Raw genomic sequence first — 12,195 nt, 5'->3', positions numbered from 1 at the left:
TGTTTGAAGAAAAATGAGATCATGGATGAACTACAAAGAATCAGAAATTATATATTCCCAGATTAGGTGGGTGACTGGTAGGGATCCACTTAAAATGCTCATTTTTGCTTATCAGTATTTTCTGTAATGACTATGCATTTTTTGAAAAAAAAAAAAAAGCTTTAATGAGGTATACTTTATGTATCATAAATCCAACCAATTTTAAGTATACAATTAAGTGATCTTAATAAATTTATAGAGTTGAGCAATCATAACTACAATCAGTTTTAGAACATTTCCATCACCCAAAAACTTCCTTCATGGATATTTGCAGTTATTTCTGCTGCTATCCCTAGACCTAGAGACCACTCATCTGCTTTCTGCCTCTCTAATTTCCCTTTCTAAGGATTTCACAGAAATTGAATCAATATGTGATTTCTTGTGAGTTGCTTCTTTCACTTAGCATGTTTTTGAGGTTCCTGCACAATTAAGCATGAACTGGTATTCATGCCTTTTTATTGCTGAGTAACATTCCGTTGGATGGACGTACCTCATTTTGTTTATCCATTCATTAGTTGATGGACATTTGGGTTGTTTCCAGTTTGGGGCTATGATGAATAATGCTGCTATAGACACTTGTGTTCATGTCTTTCTGTGGTCACATGTTTTCATTTATTTCAGGTAGATTCCCTGTGAGTGCTTTTCTAATAATTTTTTTAAAGTAAGGAAACTAAAAAAAGCATCTAGACTTTTTCTGACTATATTTTTTTTCCCTATTCATTTTAAGCCAATATGCCTGTTCTCTGGTTTAGGTTTAGTCTATGTTTTTATATTTATGCATATAAGTAAGAGACTTTTAACTTATTAAAGCTATTTGATCCTTTATTGTTGATAATTTCAGATGTTATAAATTTTCTCTGTGACAAATTTGGGAGAGGCAAAACAGTTGTCTGGATAGAAATTGATATTTAAAACCCCTGTGTTTGGGGTGTTTTGAGTAGATTATTATTTTGCCCAAAATATTATATGGATCAATTTAGTTTTTGTTAAATTGTTTTACCCAAATTTTTCAGCTAAATCATTTAGAGCCCCCAAACCAATGAGATACTCTGCTCTCTTCTGTTTATGTTGTAATGATTGACAGCTTTCTCATGTTTTGTTTTCTGTTTGCTTTCTTTTCCCCTTCTACCTGAACACATCCCTAGAAAATGTAGAGGGCTTCTTGAAGGAATTTATCTTAAAATTTCTGGGTGCATAACTTACTGTGGGTGTTCAATAAATGTTTAATTGAATTGAATAAAACTTCTAGTTTTTTTTTTGTGCAATGAAACTTAGCTGCTGAATTTTTATTTTTATTTGGAATACAATGTACTTTAGTATACCTACATACCTCACTAATAATTTTCTGCTCTTCTTTCTGGCTACCAATAATAACAATAAATATAAACCCTTTTAAATCAGAGATGCAGGTATTTTCTCTGAAGTTAGGCCAGAAAAGTGGGGTGGTTCCTTATATTTTAAAAGGCAAATATGAAAACATGGTGCATTAAATGGAACTACCTGGAAGCCACACAGCCTACCAACATTTTTTGAGGCTCAGAATTTGTTTTGCCCTCATGGTTTGACATTGTCTCTATATAAAGAAACTCAGGGCTACTATGAGTCATAAAAATATTATTTATTGTATCCGATAACTATCCTCACAGTAATTAGTCAAAAAAATTATCAACAGAACAAATGTATTTTTAGTTTTTATTTTTTGACTAATAAGTCATAGGATACAAAAAAGTTACAGCTACTCAGCTCCTCTCCCAGAAATAACTCCATTACCAGTTTCTTGTGTTAGGAGGGTGACCTGATGGAAGCTATCAGAGCCCATGTGGAGTAAGGAGGGTATCCACACAGGAAAGAGAGCAATAGCAGCAATGGGAGCTCAGTCACATACAAGAGAATTAATCAAGTATTCAAGGTTATGGAAACTAGGTTTCTCAGTCAGAGAAGGGAGTTACAAATATGGACAAGGAAAAAAAAACAGAACAAAACTTATGGTATTGGAAGGGAATTAGAGGTATTGTGTGAATTCATGATTTTTGATACACGTAGATAAAGATATAGGAATATACATAAATATGCATGTGTGTGTGTAGCCTGAAGAGCCTGCCACTAGCTGAACCGGAGTCAATTTGAAAACCTAAGTACTAATGATAATAGATTATAATCCAATGAATAAAAGGGGGAACCATGAGTGTATAGTGATTTAAATAAATAAATAAACTGAGAGTTTGAAGAAAGACAGGATAATTTACATGATCTCAAATTGTTCTCCCCACAAATACTTAATTATAAAGGAAAAACAAGTATGGTTACGAGAAGCCTAGCAGGATAAGGTATCTTCTTATTAAGAAATTACAATGCACATCATCAGTAACTGGAAAAAATCTAAATTGTATGCCATCTGATAGTATTAGATAACAAGAACACAGACTCATTCTGTGATATTCCTGCCAAAGATGCATAACCTGAATATCAGAATGAAAAAAATAGCAAGTAAAACCGAACATTCTATAAAATAACTGGCATGTAATCTTCAAAAGTGTCAAAGTAATGAAAGTCAAAGAGAGAATAAGTGTTGCAGACTGAAAGTGACTAAGGAGACATGACAATTAAATACAATATGTGCTCCTCTTACTATAAAGGACATTGTTGGAACAATTGATAACACGTGAATGGGATCCAAGGACTGGACAGTATCAATGTATCAATGTCAATTTTCTGATTTTGATGTTTGTATTATAGTTATGTAAGATAATGCCCTTGTTTGTAGAACATACATACTAAAGTATTTGTGGTGATGGGACATAATATCAGCAATGTCCTCTCAAATGGGGAAGAAAAACAAAGGTTCTCTCACAACTTTTCTGTAAGTAGGAAATTATTAAATACATGAAAAAAAGAAAAAAGAAAATTGTTGCATTAGATTCCAAGCTCTCCCTCCTAACCTGCCATTTGTTTGTACCACCAGTGCCTTGCATGTGTATTACATGTTCAATAAATGCTTTTGATTTATTAAATGGCAAAAAGAAATTACTGTGGCTGCCATGTAAAAAATGTGTGGGAGGTAATACGAGTAGAAGAAAGAGACTATTAAAACAGCCCAGGTAAAAAATGCACTGAAATGGTGGGAATGGAGATGTTAGAGAAATTATGATTACATAAATGTTCAGAATATAGAATTCAAAAGACTTTGTGCTCTGAAAGGGAGATGAGAGAGAGAAGATGTTATAAAGGATGACTCCCAGGTTTCTGGCAAAACCAACAGGATGATAATATAACTGGTAATAGAAACACTGTGAAAGAATTAATTCAAGTAAGGTGGGGAGTGCAATATCCCAGGCAGTGAGTTATTTTAAATATGTTGTATCTGAGGCACTTGTAAAACATTTCAGAAGAGATGCTGTGTAGGTAGTATGAATCTGGAATTTAAAAGAAAGGTAAAAATCACCTAGGAGAAGTGCAGGACTGAGAAGATGGCCTGTCACAAAACTTTAAAGGCTAGGGAATGGCGGAAGAGACTGAAAAAGTGACTTAGAAGGTACAGCCAAAAGAGTTAAAGAGAAACCAGTACAGTGTAACATTTAAAAAACAAAAGAAAGAGAACATTTCAAGAAGGAAGATGTAACTGGAATTAAATGCTGCTGCAAAGTCAAGTAAAACAAAGACAGAAGACACCCACTAGATTCAATGATATATATCATTGCTATAGGGTAGAAGTCAGACGGGTGAGTTGAGAAGTGACAGAAGGTAAGAAAACTAAGACAGTAAATGTAGACACCAACTCTTGAGAAGGTTCACTTTAAGAAGCAAACAAGAAAGGAGATGTAGTGGAATACAGGGTTCAGAGAGGAATATGGGAGCAATTTGGATATATTTAAATGCTGATGGGACACAAAAACCACCGAGAAAATTAATGACACAGGAGAGAGAAGATAATTGAGAATGTAGGTTTTCTTAATTTTAAACTGGAGTTTGTCCCACAGGCCTAAAACATTTCAGAAATTCTTATTTTAGAAAAGTTAAAGTGATTTTGAAAGTAATAGTGTTATTAATTAGAATTCTAGAATGTTATTTAGTAAAAAGGGTTCAAAAATCATCTAGCCCCATCTGAGGCCCAAAGAAGTAAGGTGACTGACTTACGTGCTCAAGGTCATATGGTTACTATGTAATAGAGCTATGACCCACAGACTTCTGACGCATGCTCTTTCCATGATCCTAGGTGATTTTATACACCTATCTGAGTATTCTGAAGAAGTGCATTAGCAGCCATGCAGTGGTGAAAGTAGTAGGGAGAAGGTGTGGGTTAGAGAAGATTCCCGCTACATTCTAGGGCTCTGGAATCCCCACTCTTGCTTCACAGAAGTTCCCCTTTTATTTATTTAATAAACTAGGCTCCTGAATGAGATTATGCTTTAAAAAAAAGCTGTTGGAAAAAAAAATGCAAACCACGATCAGAGAAATATATAGACTTTAAAACATGCTTACCGGGTAATAGCACTGAACAGTCCACGGATGCGTGCTTTATGTCGAGCTACAAAAGCTTCAGTAAATATTACTCCTCTGTTATCAAGATCAATGTGTCCATTAATAATTCTACCCAGGCGCTGAGTTAGTGCCTACGGTAAAGATGCAAATTTATATTAATTTGAAAGAACAAAATTACACATATACATCTGTGTAGTCTTACTAAAGTCATGCTGCAGGCTGATGTTGTATTAAACACATAATTGAGAAATTTCAACAAGCATAAATAAGATATATAACCTAAAATCAAGATTTAGGATCTAGGAAACATCATAATCTCATGGTAGACCCAAGAACTGAATGAGTCAAATAGCTGATACGTTAAAAGGCTTAGCTACTTGTTAACAAGGGCTATTTCTAATGTAAAATAAAAATGATTGATTAACCACTTTTCTAGATATAGGCAGTTTGAAACATTCAGAAAGCCAAGAAATACACGTACATCTTGGAGAAGACTCTCTCTGCAGCTTCTAACACTAATGGAGATAAATAAATTTTGAAAACTAGGGAAAAACAAGACCTGAAAAGTTATCTTCTTTGATGAAAATATTAACAAGCTATCTGTGCCCAGTGATCTACACTGGCAGAAAACCTGATTTTTTAGTAACCTCAAGAGAGTATTTCTCCATAGCTGTACTATGACTGCTTCAGGGACATCTGAAGTAAGACTGTACGTGTTTCACATCCCAAAATAAGTGAAATCTACTCAAGTCAGCCTTGCTGATACTTTTTATGGTATAGAAAAATTCTTTTCAAATAACTTCTTAACAAACTTTTAAAATACTGCTTGTGATAGCCAGAAAAATTAGAACTGAAAAACATTAAGAAACCATATACTTTTCCAAAATGTTATCAGTAGCACGGTTTTATAAAACATCACTTAGATCTGTTCTGATACTTTTAAAAAGTATTTAAAAAAATATATTTTTGACCTTTTGTGATTAACATGTATTTGTTCATTTAAAATAGACACACAGAAACTGAAAGCAAAAGAATCGAAAAAGTTGTTTCATGAAAATGGAAACAAAAACAAAACGCTGGGGTGGCAATACTTATACCAGACAAAATAGACTTTAAAACAAAGGCTATAATAAGAGACAAAGAAGACCCAGTGATCTCATTTCTGGGTATTTATCTGAAGAAACCCAAAATGCTACTTTGAAGCGACGTGTGTATCCATATGTTCAATGCAGCATTATTTACAATGGACAAGATGTGGAGGCAGCCTGGGTGTCCATCAATGGATGAATGGATGAAGAAGTGGTACATATATACAATGGAATATTACTCAGCCATAAAAACGAATGAAATATTGCCATCTGTAACAACATGGATGGACCTAGAAGGTATTGTGCTGAATGGAGTAAGTCAGACAGAGAAAGACAAATGTCATATGATTTCACTTATATAAGGAATCTAAAGAACAAAATAAATGAACAAACAAAACAGAAACAAACTCATTGATTCAGAAGACATTTTGATGGTTGCCAGATGGGATGGGGGTTTGGATTAGTGAAGGAGGGGAAGGGATTAAGAAGTACAAATTGGTGGTTACAAAGTTGTCATGGGGATGTAGGGTATAGCATAGGGAATATAGTCAATAATACTGTAATAACTATGGTGTCAGGTGGGTACTAGATTTACCAGGGTGGTCACTTTGTAAGTTATATAAATGTCTAACCACTATGTGATACACTGAAACTAATGAACTATTGCATATCAATTGTAATTGAAAAATAAACAATTTTTTAAAAAATATAAAAATAAAATAGAACTTAGGCTCCTGAAATGTTATGTAAAATAGATCTATTTTAGAAATCACTCTCTTAAAATGGGTGAATAAATCTGTTTGTACTACAAATTAATTTCATGCAATTATGGTTTAGTAAATTTTTGTAAACTGGATTTTCTTAACACAACATATACCTAAAAAGAGATTTGGCTTTTCCCTTATTTGTTCCAGTAAGTATAAAACTAAACCATTATCAGTGAGTGCCTCCATTGTGCCAGACATTTCACTAGGTATTCCATGTACATAACCTCATTGGAGTCTATGAAAAAGACACCTATTCTCATTTTACAGATATGTAACTTGAAGCACAAAGGAGAGGAAATAATTTTTCTAACACTGAATAACTAAGCAGCGGCACAGACAATTCAAATCAAGGTCTAACTACAAAGTCCATGCACTTTCCAGTGTAATAAATGTACTTCTATAATCCTAAAATGTCAAACTATTTTAAGGAAAAAAGAAAACAAACAAACAAACAAACAAACAAACAAGAAAATAGCCTCTATTTTTAGGTAGCACTGCTATCACACTATAAATCAAAATATTGGACACAAGTACTCTCTCTCTGAGGAATCTCTCCCTATGAGAGATTCCTTGGTTCTTCTTCCTACTACACTGACAGTTTAGAGGAGGAAAAAATGTGACATCAAAAGATGTTGGTACCATTGACATTTGGGTAAAGAATTCTTTGTTGGGGAGGATGTCCTGTGCATTGTGGGATATTTAGCAGCAGCTCTGACCTTTACCCTACACGATACCAGTAGCAAGCACCCCCTCTAAATTATAATCTTCAGTTACTTCTTAAAATATAACTGGGCAATCAGAACTGTAGATAATACTAGTACAACTGATATGAGAATCGTTAAATAAACCTATGCACTCATGATATTCTTGCTATTGCGTCAAAGCAGGCCTAGAACGTAGTGTATTAATTGTTTTTAGGGTCTCTCTAGGTTCAGGAAGACTATAATCATTTCTAAAGAGTCTCCTCAGAGCCAACAATCAATAAGAACTATCCCCAAAATATGTCGCTACAATAGCAAGTCAACCACTTGCAAAAAATCAGTTAATGGTAAGAAAGTCTAGGTTTTTTCCCTCCCATTAAAATTCTTGTTTCTTTTTCTAAAAAGACACATTGTACTATAAAGACAACATACCTGTGTCAGAAAATTTCCAGGAAGATCATAAGTTTTACACAGTTCTGATATGGTTACCTGACCACTTTCTTGCAATTTATCATTTACCTCTTCTGCTAACCGATCCAAATAGTTCCTAATAGTAAAAACAAAACAAAACAAAATAACTAGGGTTAATAAAATTGTTTTTCTCTATCTTTTATGCTTAATTCTGTTGCAATAAGGTATGCCCCAAAATTAATGAATAGGGTATGTTTAGATAAACATTACTCATTACTCATATTCTGAAAAACATTTTTTTTTCTTATCAATGTAACTGAATGTACAGTTAATCAAATGATAAATTCTGGGAATTTTTTAAACAATGGAAATTCTGCATTTTTCATTAATATTGTTGGAAAACATTTGCTTTCAGAGTTAAGATCATATAGGAAAGATTGTAAAAATTATGTTTTGTGTTGCTTTTAGATAACAGAAAAAAAATAAGAGTTTATGTTATTTCCCAGTACTTCACATAATTAAGCAGTTACTTTTTAAGTAATGATCTTTATAATGAAAATCATATAAGAGTTCTAAACAAAATATTGAACTGACCACAACTGTTCTAAATTTAAACACTAGTTTTGTTTTTTTTAAAGAAACACAACAAAGTGCTCTTAAAATTGTTCTTACTCATCTATCAGTTGTCCCAGGACTAGCTGAACATGTTTTTCTGATTTAATAATGTCACCAATCCTATTTTCAATATGAGTCAGATCGACATTAATTACCTGGAAAATAAATACAAATTCTATTAGTAATAAGTTCATATTGTTTCTTAAGTTCAAAATTATATACTAGAACTATCTTTTTAAAGACTTACTCTTAGTTGGATTTCATATTGTTTTAAAATACTGTAAAAAGCCTCAAATAAAATATCAGAGGCTTACTGCTTATTTATTTTCATTTCTGAAACGTTATACTTGCTAGGCAAGTTTGTGTTAAGAAGTTACATTTTCATATAATGGGCACCATTTCACACAAGATTCTCCAGCTTTTTGTATATAGTGTACCTTGCTGATATGTGTACTTATATTTTCTAAAAATATCTTCTACTTTTTAAATATTTCTCTATTATTTCCACATACTAAAAACAAGTAAACATGTAGTTAGTAATTTTTCTCCCAAATTTACATAAATGCTATAAATAAATAAAATGATAACTATGAGTTTACCTGGTAAAGAATAAAGAATAAGCAAGGCAACAGAGAAATAAGAACTTATTAAATCAATTTAATATATCAGGACTTATTAAATTGAGTCACTATATCAGTGAGAAATACTATACTAGTATTAGGGAATACTTAAGGCATTGAAACAATTCATAGTATCAAAAAACTGAGATATCAAAGGAAAAGATTTTATGAATCAAAAATTTACCTGTTGCAGATCAACAATGTTTACTCGACCTTTAAAGAAAAAACATTCATTTACTTTAAATTATGTATAAGTACACACACTAGCTCAAAACTGTAAATTTCAACAGATTTACATTATGCACAGTTGAAATCTTCTATACAGCCACAGTAATTAATGTCTTCGAATACGAACCACTAGCTACATAAATCTTCATGGCTGAAGGCATGGGCAATAATTTATTTTGAAAGTATCATTTGCCACATCAGGCCAATTATGAACATCAACTGATACACAAGTTGACCAGACCTACGGAGGGTATTTATCTCCATTCACAATTGATCAACTGTGACCAAAGAGATATTGACAACTAAATTCAGATGAATTTTTTTCAACTATTTAAAATTGGTAGACTTCCACCTATTAGCAAAAGAAAATCTGTTAAGCATTCCAAATTATAGCTAATATGTTATAGCACTCACTATGCAGGTAGATACAGAAAACAAAACACCAAGGAATTATCTAATAACATCTAATGAAGAATTGTTTCCATTGTTGCTTCTATTTTAATAAAATAGTGTTCAAATTTGTTCTGTAGTTTGTTCAAATTTTTAAAAGACAAATGAAAACAAAAATGTTGCGTGTGCTTATAATAGCATTTCCTACCATATAATACATGTAGCACCATATTGAATTATTTCCTAATTTGCAAATCCTTAAAGTTAAGTTAAAAATAAAGGCGGGGCAACATGGTAGTACAGCTTTGGTTTCAACAATCTATAATCCTTTGAAATCTCTGTTCCCCCTTCATAATTACCACCTGATAACCCTCCTTGAGTCATGCAATAAATTCATGCACTGTGCAAAGAAACAATCGATTATTCACATACAGACACGTAACTCAAAATCATAATGCTTTTTTGTAAAGTGACAATCTTTGACTTCATTTAAATTATATGCTCATGTTTACCTGAACCTGTTAAAAATGTTAAGGCTGTTATATTGACAATTGAGACAGGCGTCCTATAACCTCGGAATAATTTACTCTTACGGTTTTAAGGTTTTTTTTTCCCTTCCAAAGAACCAAAAGAAAAAAAAAAAAACTAAGGAATTACTTACCACCTCGGACATGTAGTTCATCTCTCATTTCTTTACTAATTTGGGCTGGAGTAACATATTCTTTCCCATCAAGTGTGTGAACAACTTCTAGCTGTTTCTGAGCAATCAATTTAGTCACAATCTCAATGCAGTTCCGCTCTGACAACCTGAGGGAAAAAAGAAAAGTTTTAAAAATGCAATTGATACATTTAGTGCTCAATAAAATTAACAGAATGTTTGAAGACGGGCCTTTAAAAAAAGTTTGGGTAAAGAGTCATAGATTCTATAATACAAAATCTGTATCTTTCATTAGTATAACAGTAAGTTTAGTAAGTTACTAGTTCAGTAAGTTAAAAAAAAAACTTGGGAGTGAGCAGGTTCACATGCATTTAAATCATGTACTGAACTGGTACAAATCATTCAATTATGGATTTCAAGTTTGCTTTTTCTTCTAGTCCTGCTTCTAATCTTCAAATCTGAATAGGAAAGTGAGGACATATAATTTAGGTAGGAAAAAACCCTGCCCTACTTTCATACAATTGATCTGTAGGCAGGAGATCTGGTCTAGGAAAACTGTAACTGCAACTGTTAGTTACCCAAGCACTTAAGTACTGCATGTGCCCTAGTTTGCTCTGTTCTTCAAAATAGAGCATCAAAGGATTAAGGTCTTCAGCCCCAGAAGGAACAAAAACACCAAGAGCAAGAATTAGACAACAGATAAACAAGGATTCTGTTAGCATTGTATATGTGTTCTGTTAAAAAGCAGTTAGGGTGCTCTGGACACATCCCCCCAAAATTAAGGGCTTTGCAGGAAATGTCAGTGTCTGGAAGTCCCTAAACATGACAGATGGGACCATGGGTCTGGCCTAGCACATCTGTTACGGTGGTCAAAAAGGCAAAATGTTTTAAGAGTCAACACAGTATCTGCAAAGTACTGTATTTTGGTGTTAGCCTCGCCTTTCAAGCTCGTTTTATGTCGGGAAGTGTATAAAAGGCAATGATGCCACAGTGACTTGATGACGGGTAAAGATCAGAGGGACACTATGACAGCTCGGAAGTCCCCGGCCTAGCCCATCGTGGGGGTGGGGCACGCTAGCACCTGGCTGGGGTTTGGATCGGGGGTTCTGGGGCACAGTAGGTTTCGGGGTTCCAGGCCAAGAACTATACTCGGAACCGCAATCCAGGCTCCAGGAGGAGCGGGGAGGCGGGAATGGTGACAGAGGCTGGGAAGGTCCGGGACCAGGGGCCCAGCGCCAGGGACCTGAGGCCTGAGATGTTGGAGTGACCGCCCGGGGGCTATTTTGGACGCCACAATGGAGAGGGGGGTCGAGCACCTCTGCGTGGCGTCGGCGAACTGCGCCCGTTGGAAGTCAGCCGCCAACCGCCTGATTTCGTCCCAGGCATCCGCCATCACCGCCTACTCGCCGAGCCGCGGAAGAACAGCGGACACGTCAACCCTAAGGCGGCTGGAGCGTGCGCGGAAAGGGCCGCGCGGAGGGACAAGAGACGCCGCCCCGGACGCAGATACGGAACGCGCGAGTCCCGCGCCGGCGGGGGCGGGCAGAAGAGCCGCAGCTCCTCCCACCCCGTGAGGGAGGTGTGTCCACTGCGGTACGAGCGGGCCGCGCGAGTCGGGCGTAGCTTCTTGGGACACATGCGGGTCCTGAGGTCTCGGCAAGGCTGCGGGTGGGTTGCAGGACCGGCCAAGTTAGTGAAGTATTACTTTACTGTGTGTTTGCATGATCCCTAACGTTTCCGCGCAGTGATAATCAAATTAACCACTTTTCTTTTTCTTCTGTCTTCCATTTGTTTTTGGGGGGCAGGGGTTGAAGAGATGTGCCTGTGCCTGTAATCAGCGTCCCCTCTACTGTGGAATGGTTTGTAGATCAGTCCTCTTTGCATAGGGAATCACGTTTTTACGTGGGCTCAGAGCAGACACTTTTTAGGAGACAAGTAAGGGACACAGCTGAAGGTAATGGCTTTGTTTGCTGGGTTCTTTGATTTATTTATTTATTTATTTATTTATTTATTTAGCACAAAGGTGAATAATTTGGTTACCATAAAGGTTAAGGTTTGCTTCCGTGTATCTAGACCCTTTCCTGTTTCTCTTAAGGGGATGATTAGCCCCCATCAAATAATGAAGAAATGCAAACATAAGGTAGTAAGTGCCTATAGCTACAGAAGAAATAGAAGCAGCAATGGGAATGTTTATTTTGC

General features: G+C 35.2%; 1 protein-coding gene across 1 annotated transcript in view; it reads right to left on the bottom strand.

Annotated features, from left to right (window-relative positions):
- Positions 1–11,512, bottom strand: part of UFL1 (UFM1 specific ligase 1) — a 34,915-nt gene extending 23,403 nt beyond the window's left edge. Inside the window, exons 1-6 of the mRNA XM_033103513.1 lie at positions 11,313–11,512; positions 10,000–10,145; positions 8,905–8,933; positions 8,158–8,255; positions 7,507–7,621; positions 4,519–4,649 (exon numbers count right to left, since the gene is read on the bottom strand). Of these exons, the coding sequence (XP_032959404.1) occupies positions 4,519–4,649; positions 7,507–7,621; positions 8,158–8,255; positions 8,905–8,933; positions 10,000–10,145; positions 11,313–11,389 (596 nt within the window). The 5' untranslated portion in view covers positions 11,390–11,512. The remainder of the gene's footprint in view (positions 1–4,518; positions 4,650–7,506; positions 7,622–8,157; positions 8,256–8,904; positions 8,934–9,999; positions 10,146–11,312) is intronic.
- Between the last annotated feature and the right edge of the window lie 683 nt (positions 11,513–12,195).

This window comes from Rhinolophus ferrumequinum, chromosome 3, assembly GCF_004115265.2.
Source record: "Rhinolophus ferrumequinum isolate MPI-CBG mRhiFer1 chromosome 3, mRhiFer1_v1.p, whole genome shotgun sequence".
Lineage (NCBI taxonomy): Eukaryota > Metazoa > Chordata > Mammalia > Chiroptera > Rhinolophidae > Rhinolophus > Rhinolophus ferrumequinum.
This window is presented reverse-complemented; position numbering and strand designations above follow the sequence as displayed.